Source organism: Hyla sarda, chromosome 2 (assembly GCF_029499605.1).
Source record: "Hyla sarda isolate aHylSar1 chromosome 2, aHylSar1.hap1, whole genome shotgun sequence".
NCBI lineage: Eukaryota > Metazoa > Chordata > Amphibia > Anura > Hylidae > Hyla > Hyla sarda.
In genome coordinates, this window is record NC_079190.1 from 98,241,680 (window position 1) to 98,255,105 (window position 13,426).

Consider the following 13,426-nt stretch of genomic DNA (forward strand, 5'->3'; position numbering starts at 1 on the left):
TGCTGTGTGTGGCCGCGGCTGGCCAGGACCTGCTGCACTGCTGGGAGTGAAGTTCACTTCACTCCCGGCAGTTTAACCCTTACAGCCGCGGTCAGAAGTGACCGCGCGCTGTAAGGAGTTCTGACAGAGGGAGGGGGCTCCCTCTGTCTCTCCTGCAGCACCCCGCATCGCGATCGCGGGGTGCTGCTGCATACCTGGGCTGCCGGGGGTCCTACAAAGACCCCCAGGTCTGCCCTGGGTATTGCCTGCCAGTGAAATATGCTGCCTGCTAGTGAAAACTGGCAGGCAGCATATAACTGCAATGCTTTGGAATACTAAGTATTCCAAAGCATTAAAAAGTGTAAAAATAAATAAATAAAATAAAAGTGTAAAAATAAATAAAAATGTAAAAAAAACTATATATTAAAAATACATTTATTAAATGAATCTAATAAAAAAAAAAGCATAATGTGTAGGATGGCATTGGCGGACATCCACGGCATGTAATATGCTGCGGATGTCCACCATGTGATCCTACACATTATGCAGCAGTCACGGTAATGAGCTCGCTGCTGCGGCTGGGTAGCTTTGTGCGTCCACTCATAGCGGCGGATTTTCCGCCAGCAGTCATGAGCGGACACACTGAGCTACCCAGCCGCAGCAGTGATGGATATATTCGCCATGAGCGGGTGCTTATTCCCACAACATGGTGGATATATCCATCAGGAGCCTTAACTGTCACAGACAGACGCGTTATACTGCCAGCCGACCAGCCAATAATTTGTAGGGGTGCGGTATATAAATGGGGTCACTTGTGGGGGTGGGGGTACTGTTCTGCCCTGAAAGCCAAATGGCGCTCCTCTCCTTCTGAGTCCTACCACGCGGCCAAGGAACCATATATGGCCAAAGCGAGGGTATTTCCGAACATGGGACAAGCAGCTAAATAAAATATAGGGTGCATTTCTTTCAATTTCAGAAGTGATGTACAAAAAATATGCCCCCCAAATGATGCATTTGTGACAAATTGCAATTTTCGAATTTTTAAACACTGACTTTGTAATAATTCCTGCCAAAAAACTATGGTGTTAAAATACTCACTGTACCCCCTAGCGAATACCTTAAGGGGTCTAGTTTTTAAAATTGGGTCATTTGGGGGGGGGGGGGGGTGTTCCTTTGTTCTACTACCTTTTAATTTCTGCAAACCTTGCATAGCACATAAAAAAAGATGTACTTTTCAAATTTTCAAAATTTTCAAAATTTCAAGTTAAATTGTTAGGGTTCTAACTAATTTAAAATTTTAATTGAAAACTAAAAAATGACGTCAACATAAAGTAGACATCTGAAAGTATAAGTTTCATGAACTATTTGGTCAGTAAGTATAAATATATGCAACCAATTAGTGTTAAAATAGCAAAAAATCGTAACTTTTTGTAAAAATTTCATGATTTTTTGCATTGTAAAAAAAAACTACAAATGATATCGGCTTACTTTTACTATGTACATGAAGGACAATTTGTGACAAAAAAACAATGTCAGAATTATCGTGATTGGCAAAACGTTACCAGAGTTATTCTCTAATAAAGACAGACATCCCCGATTTGAAAAAACAGGCCTGGTCTTTCAGGGGCGTACAGGTTTATTTGCATTGGTCCTGAAGGGGTTAAGGTTGTGTAAAGATATTTACTGTCTGTATATTAAAATAAAGACATTTCTCTACTAAACATACCAATCATAGATGGCAAGTCACTGTCACTAATGCTACAGCTTATAATCAAGTGTTAGCTGGTGGAAGACTGACTCTTGCTACAGATTTCCATACACAGAAGTCCATTTAATACAGCTAAGTAGCTCCAGAGAACGGCAATTTATATTTAAATGAAGGGAAACCACCTGAGGCACAACAAGCTGAAGTCTGGCATGAAGAGAGAGTCTGTGGCAGAATAGCAGTCAAACCAGTTGTGGTTGTGTAGATGACGGAAATTCCTAGAATGAGCCATTGTGTGCCTCTGGAAAGAGCCGAGATGATAACTGAGCCAATAAACTGATCAGAGTAGGGGGCGTGGCCTGGCGTTGCCCCCCCCCCCCCCCCCCAAAGAAATGCCACCCCACACCATTACTGACCCACCGCCAAAGCGGTCATGCTGGAGGATGTTGCACGCAGCAGAATGTTCTCCACGGGTCTCCAGACTGTCACATGAGCTAAGAGTGAACCTGCTTTCATCTGTGAAGAGCACAGGGCGCCGGTGGCGAATTTGCCAATCTGGCAAATGCCAAATGTCCTGCACGGTGTTTGGCTGTAAGCACAACCCCCACCTGTGGACGTCGGGCCCTCATACCACCCTCATGGAGTCTGTTTCTGACCGTTTGATTGGACACACGCACATTTGTGGCCTGCTGGAGGTCATTTAACAGGGCTCTGGCAGTGCTCCTACTTGCACAAAGGCGGAGGTAGCGGTCCTGCTGCTGGGTTGTTGCCCTCCTACGGCCTCCTCCACGTCTCCTGATGTACTGGCCTGTCACCTGGTAGCACCTCCATGCTCTGGACACTACACTGACAGACACAGCAAACCTTCTCGCCACAGCTCGCATTGATGTGCCATCCTGGATCAGCTGCACTACCTGAGCCACTTGTGTGGGTTGTAGACTCAGTTTTATGCTACCACTAGAGTGAAAGCACCTCCAGCATTCCAAAGTGACCAAAACATCAGCCAGGAAGCATAGGAAGTGAGAAATGGTCCGTGGTCACCACCTGCAGATCCACTCCTTTATTGGGGGTGTCTTGCTAATTGCCTATAATTTCCACCTGTTGTCTGTTCCATTTGCACAACAGCATGTGAAATTAATTGTCAATCAGTGTTGCTTCCTGAGTGGACAGTGTGATTTCACAGAAGTGTCATTGACTTGGAGTTACAGTGTGTTTAAGTGTTTCCTTTATTTTTTTCAGACTTGTATATGGGTTATTTGTGTACCGTGATTGTTCGAAAGAAATTACTGCCTAGAATTTCTGGTTATTCTGATTTCAAGGAGGCTTGTTGACCTACATTGGCAATTAAAAGCTACAAAAGCCTTGTACTAAATGTGCACACCTCCAAGTCTGAAAGATTCTCCTACGATAAACAAGAGCTAGACAAGTAGCACTGCTTTATTATAGTAATACGAATGATGTGAATTGGATAAATACAGATTTAGATATTTGCCCAGTGTAGTCATTTACATGTTCTCAAAACAGCAAACACAAAGTACACCAAAGAGATGCAAACATCCTCTACAGTAGCTGCAGGCTACAAAAACCAACATACCTTGAACACTTTGATCTGACAGCTGGCTGAGTGCAGGTGCTCCGTATACTCTCCATTTTCGTTCTCTTTGAAAGTATCAATTTGGATTCGGAAAGGAACACCTTTCTCACCCCCGTGCTTCCTCATTGTAAATTCTGTACTAATGCAATGAACCTAGTAATACAAAAAAATACAGTAAAATACCCAATATCCTTTAAGAGTACCTGTCATGATCTTGTTAAATTTTATAATCCTCAAAGTTCACTGCCCCCATCATGAAAACCATCCCCTGCCTTTATATTATTTTTTAGTTTTCTGAAAAAAAGAAGAAAAAAAAATCAGAAAAAGTGCAGCTCCCAATTTATCTTTCCGAGGTTATAATGGGTGTACACTAGAGGTGTGAATTGGCAAGAATCTGGCGTTACGATACGATATTAGGGGTGTGAATCGCCAAGAATTTGGCGATTCGAATCGCGATACCAGTGTGGCGATTCGATATATCGCAATATATCGCGATACCGTCTAGGTGACGATACATCGCGATATATCGCCCACCTGGGAGCATTCATAGATCCCAATAGACGCCGCTGTCAGCTTTGACAGCGGCGATCTAGTACTCCGGTGCTCACTTTTCTCATGTTATCCCGTCCGGGCTGCAAAATAAAATAAAACGCACTTTCTCTTACCTGCCAACGAGCCCGCGGAGCTCCGGTACAGGTGTTCGGTCCCCGGGCTGTATTCTTCTTACTTCCTGTTAGTCCGGCACGTCACATGGAGCTTCAGCCTATCACCAGCGGAGGCGGGACATCGCTGCGGCTGGTGATAGGCTGAAGCTCCATGTGACGTGCCGGACTAACAGGAAGTAAGAAGAATACAGCCCGGGGACCGAACACCTGTACCGGAGCTCCGGGGGCTCGTTGGCAGGTAAGATAAAGTGCGTTTTATTAAAAATTCCACATCCCTAAAAGAATATTTTTGAATCGATTCTGTATCGGCAAATGAAAAATCGCGATTATCGCGAGAATCGATTTTTTCTTACATCCCTATACGATATACCGCGATATATCCCGATTCTGTCTCAAAAACGATATATTGCGATTTTTACTCACGCAGTGATACCAAATATATTTATTTTTATTATGTTTACATGTTTTTATATAGGAATAGGGGGTGATTTGAACTTTTAATATGGAAAGGCTTAATCTGTCTTTTAAACTTTTATTAACACAGATGAATAGAGTTCTATTGAACTCCATTGCTCTGTGATCCATGATAGAGCCTAGTCCAGCCAGGCTCCATCAATGACAGAGCCACAGGACAGCAGGAAGCAGAGGAAAGCGCTCCGGCTACCTCCACAGTGGATCACCCGCCCGCGATCACACTGCAGGGAGGCGATCCACCCCACTAGCCCACCAGGGAGCATTCACATGTCCCTTTAGACGCCGGTCAGCTTCTAAAGGGTTAATAGCCAGCCGCAGCGATTGCCACATGCTGGCTATTAGCGGCGGCCCCCGCTACTGAGAACAACCGGGGGCTGACGGGCAGGAGTCGCTCCATACAGAATGCTGAGCACCGCTGCGCTTGTCAGGTCCGGCTCTGCTTGCCCGAAGCAGAGCAAAGGGCCGGAAAAATTCACCTGCCCGGCACTGCATGTCCCGGGCATCGGGCGATAGGAATTCCACATCCCTAAAAAGATCGATTAAAAAATATTTTAAATCGATACAGTATCGCCAAATGAAAAATCACGATAATCGAGCAAATCGATTTTTTCTTACACCCCTAGCGTACACCTATATCTAAGGTGTTCCACAACAAATAGCAATAATAAATAGTAATCATACAAACCTCTAGGGCAGTTCAAGTTATCACTGGTACATGAGAAATAATGGGAGGAAACCGTGCTTCAATATCATATGAAATGCTTTATTAAAATAATTGCATAAAATAATAATGTTATTGGTCCTCCTCTCACAGGGCCCTTGTGGGAGGGTAGGATAAAGACAAAATACAATATAAAATGGAATATAGAACAGACAAACTACTGCATATGGATACCTTGATTTATATCATTCAGAGATCCGGCATACAATGCTCCGGCATTAAGATCTCAAGGCAACAGTCCTTATTGTTAATAGCTGGGTGTTAGATGCCAGAGTCCATATTTAAGTTGTATTCTGGTACAATGCAGAATAGATCACCTATGGTCTATGCTGCATTGTCCCAGAATACAACTTACATATGTCATTGAAGTAGATGTTGACAGCAGAGCACTGTACTCTACTATATCCGGTATCTCCAAAGATAATGAACGGAGCGACTTGTGCCTGTTCATGAGATCATGGGGGTCTCAACAGTGCAAAGGAAATCAGTTTCACGTTCTCAATTTTTACTCCTATTAATAGCACATAGAACAGCTAAACAACTATAAATTATGTTCCCTTTCCATTAGTCATTTTTATATAAGGAATATACTACAAAAAAGCTGTGGTTTGGACCATTTGAAAACAAAAATAAGCCAAAATTAAATTTAAACAAAATATAAATAAACATTTTAACGGGTTACTTATTATAGTGTCATCCCCATCCCACTTAGTAATGTTTTTATTTACCCTGTAACTTGACATATTTTCACCAGTTACAAGGGGAAGTCACGAAGGACTACCCACATGACTCGTGGCTCAAGCAGCATGAAAATTCCTTTAAAAAAAAAAAAAAAAAAAAAAAATAATAATAATAAGAAAAGTTGACCAGGAAACCTAACTCCATTTCTCGGGACCAATTCTATTCTATTACTCTATGATGCATAGGAACACAAGTTCTCTAGAGCAGTGTTTCCCAACCGGCGTGCCTCCAGCTGTTGCAAAACTACAACTCCCAGCATGCTCGGACAGCCAACGGGAGTTGTAGTTTTGCAACAGCTGGAAGCTTTTGACAGCAGTTTTCCACACTGGTTATTGGAGGCAGGGACTGCTCTTTTACGAAGTCAATTAAATCGATACCAATGACTCATTGATACCACTGGACCAATCTGTGTAAAACAAGATCTGGTGTCATTTGGCATCTTATCCCAACTTCTGGTAAAATGGAAATTGATTTAACCTCTTAAGGACCAATGACATTGTGGAACGTCATGGCCCCCTGGGCTTTAAGGACCAATGATGTCCCACAACATCATGGCGTTTTCCGGTCCCTGCCGCTCGCCGGGCAGAGATGGGAACGGCATGCCGTGCAAATGCCTAGGGGGGTCCCGGGACCCCCGCATGTCGGCGATCGCAGAAAATCGCATGTCAATTCAGACATGCGATTTTCTCCTATTCCGGGCTGATCGGGTTCTCTGGTGACCCGATCACCCGGAAAATAGGGATGCTCGGACCTGTCAGTGACAGGCCCCAGCATCCTGCAGGGTAGGAGTGAGGTCGCAATGCTGCGATCTCCTCCCATCCCCTGCCATTGGTCAGAACTGATTCTGACCAATGGCAGAGCAGGACGGTGGGTTGCCATGGAAACACCCCGTTCTGCCTACCCCTTGATGTCAGGCAGAATGGGGGGAGAACATGGAGGCCGGTACCTGGAGAAGACTCGTGGGGCCTGGCAATCATCGCAGATATTCACCGGCGATCCCGGCTCAGGTAGGGAATAGACGGTGGGGGGGGAAATGAAACTGAAAGTAAAGTGATTTTTACTGTGGCAACCACTAGGAAGGCCGAACTGCAACTCCCAGCATGCCCAGACAGCCAAAGGCTGTCTGGGCATGGTGGGAGTTGTAGTTTTGTAACATCTGGAGGGTCACAGTTTGGGGACCACTGTTACAGTGGTGCCCAAACTGTAGCCCTCCAGATGTTGCCAAACTACAACTCTCAGTATGCTTAGACTGCCCAGGCATGCTGGGAGTTGTAGTTCTGTAACATCTGTCCCTTCAGATTTTGCAATTTTTATGAAATTTTTGAAAATTGCTGCTCTACTTCGAAGCCCTCTAATTTTTTCAAAAAGTAAAAATATGTCCATTTTATGATGCCAACATAAAGTGGACATATTGTATTTGTGAATAAAAATAAAATTTCTTTGGAATATCCATTTTCCTTACAAGCAGAGAGCTTCAAAGTTAGAAAAATGCTAAATTTTCATGACATTTTGGAATTTTTCACAAAAAAAGATGCAAGTAACGCCGAAAATTTACCACCAAAATAAAGTAGAATGTGTCACGAAAAAACAATCACAGAATCAGAATATTCGGTAAAAGCATCTTAGAGTTATTAATGCTTAAAGTGACGGTGGTCAGATGTGCAAAAAACGCTCTGGTCCTAAGGTGTAAAACTGCCTGGTCCTTAAGGGGTTATTGTCATGGGCAAAGGACACCAGCTTTTATGTCACAGTTTGATAAAGCCAGGATTTTATGTGCAGGGTTTGCAGGACAGGTACAAGGGTCAACCAGATCATATGCCAAAGGATAATGTAGATTATGTGTGGACAGACCTTTTATCTGAAGCTGAGGGACAATTTTATTGCCTGAATATCGACAAACTGTTAAAAACAGAAAATATTGTCCAAAAACCAATGAATTCTCCTTACCTGTATAAAGACAGATGTCCTCTTGGAAGGATCCCAGAGAAATTCAACAGTGTTGAGCTGAGTTGGATTGGCTCTTGGGTCAATAATACCCACAGACATGGGGACATCTAGAAATTTTAGGAGGGAAAAAAAAATCTTTAGATAAAAAAATAAAAATAAAAAAAAGGTATACAAAATGTTTTAGAAAAAAATGTAATGGCATGAAATGCTTTAAATTTATTAACGGGGTATTCCAGGCCAAAACTTTTTTTTATATATCAACTGGCTCCGGAAAGTTAAACAGATTTGTAAATTACTTCTATTAAAAAAACTTAATCCTTCCAATAGTTATTAGCTTCTGAAGTTTTCTGTCTAACTGCTCAATGATGATGTTACGTCCCGGGAGCTGTGCATGATGGGAGAATATCCCCATAGGAAGTGCACAGCTCCCAGGACGTGAGTCATCAGAAAGCAGTTAGACAGAAAAAAAACAACTCAACCTCAGAAGCTAATAACTATTGCAAGGATTGAGAATATTTTTGATCAAAGTAATTTACAAATCTGTTTAACTTTCCGGAGCCAGTTGATATATAAAAAAAAGGTTTTGGCCTGGAATACCCCTTTAAGTAGTGCACAAGTCCTGTGTGCCACACTCTGAAATCATGCCAATTTGTCAAGTTATATTAAAGGGGTTATCCACCATAAGGTGATTTTAGTACGTACCTGCCAGACAGTAATGGACATGTTTAGGAAGGATCTGGGCTTATCTTGGGGCTAAATGGCCATAACACTGTGGCTAGCTTTTTGTGAACTGGTATTTCCTTTTTGAGTTTTCTTCTTTTGCCTACAAATCCAACAATTTCATCTTCCTTCCTCCCACACATCAGTCACCCCCACCCATAGAAACATAAATGAGCTGCATCCATTCAGAAGACCTGTGATTTTCAATCAGGGTGCCTACAGCTGTTGCATTAGTTGCAGATTGATCTCTCTCCCACAAAGCGTTCCCTCCACCCATTGAAGCAGACGGGATCCCTGTCATCAGCTGACTAGTGAGTCAGGTCTCGGCTGCATTGCAACCTGGGAAAAATCTGAAACAGTCATTTTGTATGATGTTAAAAATAAATATTGGTGTGAAAATCACAGAAGAATTGTGAGAAAACCGTCACACACAGGTACAGACACTATATCATGAACTACAATATCTTTACAGCCCCTGTAGTATAGTCAAATAAAAAATCCTGGAATACCCCTTTAAATGCACCAGTGGACCCCAACTTTACCACTAAGCTCCAGCCACCTTTCTAAAAAGTGGTGTAAAATTGAAAAAATTGCACACAAAAAAACCTGCAACTTTGGTGTACCAAAAAAAGTCCCCAACTGATCAGGAACTAAACACATGAACTTGAATGGTAGCATCACTGTGCATGGTGAACGCCAAAGGGAACCCTAACACTCAATCTTGCCACAGACCCCAATCATAAGGCTACTGCATATCTTTGTACCAAACCCTAACATTACAAGATGAGAGTACTCCCTTTACTTCATCTTGGTTCTGAAACGACAACCTATACCAAAAGCAGTCTACTCAGTCTAGATATTCCAAACAAGCCTGCAAACCAAGTGAAACACTACAAGGGACATTTCACACACATTATGGGGGTTTGCATAAAGACTAAAAACAGGAAAATTATTCATAAATAGTTCAATGAAAAAGTGCTGGGATTTCCCATAATGACTTGATTTACTAATATATTGATGTCTTGCTTGTATATCTCACGTGGTCTTATTACCAATGTCAAGTATTCTGTCTCCAGGCCTGTTCCACCGCCAGCCTTCCAGCTGCTGGTGCTCCGTGTACTGAAGGCGCCGGTCATGAAACACCACTCTGAAGATGCTCTGCAAGGGGAGAAGCAAGGAGATTACTTGAAGAAATACAGGGACTCAAAAGATGCTAATAGGAGACACCTCTCTCCATCCCTCACACAACTGTCTTCTTAAAGTGTACCTGCCGTTACCAAAAGATTTTGATATAATGTAGATAATACCACTATATGTATGTGTGTTATATACATAGTTTAAAAAACAAATTGTATATTTCTGGGTGAAAAAAATGCTGTTCCTGCAGCCTCTTTAAGGAGTCCACATACAGGAAGTGAGGACAGGACAAGCAGGGCTCTGTGTAGGCTCCTGGCTTATCAATCATCCTGATGTGTGAGCCCCGCTTGTCCTCCGTGCACAGAGCCCTGCTTGTCTCCCCACACTTCCAGTATTTGGACTCCTCACAGAGGCACACAAACAATAGCTGTAGGGACAAAAATATTCCCCTTTTTGTACCCAATGTATATTCCAAATATACTATTATCAACATTATATTAAAAAAAAGTTTTTGTTAACAGGTATATAGTTGATAGACGAGCGTAAAACTGACATTATGCTTATCCATCTGATAGCCATGAGTATATTCTAGTATCCCCAACCAGTCTGATATCTACCATACCAGTTTACAGTATATAGGAGGTTAATAGTGTCATTTTATAGAATGTCTATATATTGCTGCACCACAGTTATGAGGGGCCACAGATGGCCAAGTATCACACACTCCGTGAGCACTACCTGATTTATTGTATTTGGGTCAAGAGACATGAGGATCTAAATATAAAAATTATACAACTTCCTAACTAAACTTCCTTACGTAAAACCATTAAGGCCTTTCTATTAAAGGAAAACGGTCACCCATACTAAACCTAGTACATCGGGATATAGTGTGGTTGAGCAGGAGACAGATGCGGGCTCTCTGAATAATATACGTACCTGCAGTCCGGCGCCCGGTCCCTCCGAAGATGATCCTCTTTCTGCGCCGAATGGCACGTTTGAGGGGGGCCCGCCGTCTGGATTTGAATACTCCTGGCCACTGGTCACGTGAGCGCTCAAGTAGGCACAAGCTCTCACGTGACCATCGGCCATGAATATTCAAATCCAGACGGCGGGCCCCCCTCCAATGTGCCATTCGGCGCAGAAAGAGGATCATCTTCGGAGGGACCGGGCGCCGGACTGCAGGTATGTATATTATTCAGAGAGCCCGCATCTGTCTCCTGTTCACCCACACTATAACTCGGTGTATTGGGTTTAGTGTGGGTGAACGTTTTCCTTTAAAAAGATTTCCTCATAAAAAGTATGTAGCCTTCTACTGTTCATCTTTTCACGTTAAACAGAATTATTAATACATAGGAGTCTATGGGGCATATTTATCAAAATCTGTCCAGAGGAAAAGTTGCTGAGTTGCCATAGCAACCAAATTCTTTCATTTTTGAAAAGTCCTATGAAAAATGAAAGAAGCGATCTGATTGGTTGCTATGGGCAACTCAGCAACTTTACCTCTTTACCTATGATTCTAACAATGAGAGGTTACTAGACTAGATTAGTATCAGGTTGATTACACACATACAAGTGTCAATATTTGTTAAGGAATTAATACAAGACTGTGAATAATAAAAGATAAGTTTTATTTTTTTTTATTTGGGAAATTAAAAATATGAACACCCCTACACTTAGGGTACCCTAAGCTATCAGTGAGTATTTAAAAAGAATAAAAAAAAAAATAAAAAATAAAAAAAACAGACGGAACTTGTGGGGAATGTTCATATGGAATATTTTGCGCAGACATTCCACTGCAGCAGAATTCCATTCATTTAAATGGGGTTTTATTGTACTGTTCAGAAAGCAGAAATTCTCATTGCCATGTCTGCAAGGAAATGCATTGCCATCTATAAGACTGTGCATTTCTGTGCAGTCCCAGCGACCGCTATATCGGCAAATGTGTGGAATTGTCCGCACGTGTTTTCCATGTGGACATTCAGTACAAAGACGCTTACCTTAACTAGCTTGCTATTCAATTCAGGCAATTCTCCTAGTTTTCTATTGTCCAACATCCTGATTTCATAGGACTGGCCTGTAGGGAGTAAATGGTTTTGGATTCATTATAGAAATCTGGTAACGATCCATCAGAACCATTACAAAACAGCTTTTATCTCAGCCTTGTAACATGCATGAAAGCTACCCGAGGAGGTATACTACTCCCCACCATGACATCTTTATGGGGCTGTCAGCAGTTCTGGTAGCTCAAAACTACTGACAGATTCCCTTTAAAAAGGTTTATGTTTGGTGTAATGTCTGATCTGATGCAAAATCATTGTTAAAAATCCACCAAGTTCACATGTCCCCATAAATGCCAAAATGTTTGCCAGAGGAAACATAGTTCAGGAAACATAGTAGAAACACGGTATGTCAACACTTAACCTCCAGTAAACTAGAGTAGAGTTCATGAGCACGTACACAGAAGCAGAGGGGGTGTCTAAGCACATGGGGGAGAGGAGAGGTAATAATTCTTATGGAGAAGAATTCACATTTATACAAAATGGATAACAGACCATGGTCCCAAGGAAAGATGGAATGTGACCGATCTTAATATGGACAATGTGTGCAAACACAAGGTTAATTCTGCCAGTCAGTAAGTCATTTATATGGCATGACAAGAACAAACCAGTGTAAAGGATTCCCTTCAACATATCCAGTCCCCCAGACCAATTGTTAGTATAGAGGAAAACTACATAGCTTAACAGGATCAAAAAAAATTCTTACATTTTTACCAAATTTAAACGGGCACTGTCAAACTTTTTTTTTTTATATATGTTCTAGTACTTCTGTACTACAAGATATCTCTAATATAGATCCATATCCAACAGGGGTTGGGGGTTCTCAACATGAGGGGGGTTCAGAGTTTTCAACACGGGGGAGGGAACTGGGTAGCGCCGCGGCCATGGCCCTAACTTGTTTTCAACACAGGGTGCCTCCAGCTGTTTCACCACTACAACTCCCAGCATGCCCTGACAGCCAATAGATGTCAGGGCAAGCTGGGAGTTGTAGTGGTGAAACAGCTGGAGGCACCCTGTATAGATGAACTAAGGGCGGAAGTGTCGGCCCCTGCAGGCATCAGTGACGTCGTGCCTGCTGGGGAAGTCTGCCTGGTAGTGAGCACACTACCAGGCAGACAAAAAGGCCTTTTTAATCTAGTAAAAAAAAAAATATTTAAAGGCAGGGAGGGGGTTATGGATAGATGGGCAATAGGCAGGGGGAGAAAATAAATAAATAAGATGGTGGGAGCTACCCTTTAAAGTTAGACACTACTGTAGAGTGACTGCCTATGAAATACTCACTGCTCACTGAAATACTCACTGCAATAACATTAAAACCACTGACCACAAAGTGAGTAACTTTCATTACATTGTAACAATGGCTTCTATCATGGGCTGGGATAGAATAGGCAGCAAGTAAACAGTTGGTTTGTTGGAAGCAGGAAAAATGGTCAAGTATAAAGGACCTCAGTGACTTAGGGTCAATTTGTAATCACTACAGTAAAAGCAACTCCAGAACAGCAGGTCTTTGATGCTCCCAGTATGTAGTGGTAAGTACCTACCAAATGTGGTTCAAGGAAGGATCATGGGCGCCCAAGGCTTACAGATGCGCAGGGGGAGTGGAAAAAAAAGCCTGCCTGGTCTGATCCACAAAGCACAACTGTTTCATAAATTACTGAAAAAGTTAATGCTGGCAATGATAAAAAG

At 42.4% G+C, this 13,426-nt stretch overlaps 1 protein-coding gene across 3 annotated transcripts in view; it reads right to left on the reverse strand.

Annotated features, from left to right (window-relative positions):
* The window catches only part of TFCP2 (transcription factor CP2), a 96,077-nt gene that overhangs the window by 48,540 nt on the left and 34,111 nt on the right, over positions 1–13,426 (reverse strand). For all 3 annotated transcript variants that reach the window (XM_056562655.1, XM_056562657.1, XM_056562656.1), the window contains exons 3-6: positions 11,681–11,757; positions 9,599–9,704; positions 7,827–7,933; positions 3,279–3,431 (exon numbers count right to left, since the gene is read on the reverse strand). In XM_056562655.1, coding sequence (XP_056418630.1) covers positions 3,279–3,431; positions 7,827–7,933; positions 9,599–9,704; positions 11,681–11,757 — 443 coding nt within the window. The remainder of the gene's footprint in view (positions 1–3,278; positions 3,432–7,826; positions 7,934–9,598; positions 9,705–11,680; positions 11,758–13,426) is intronic.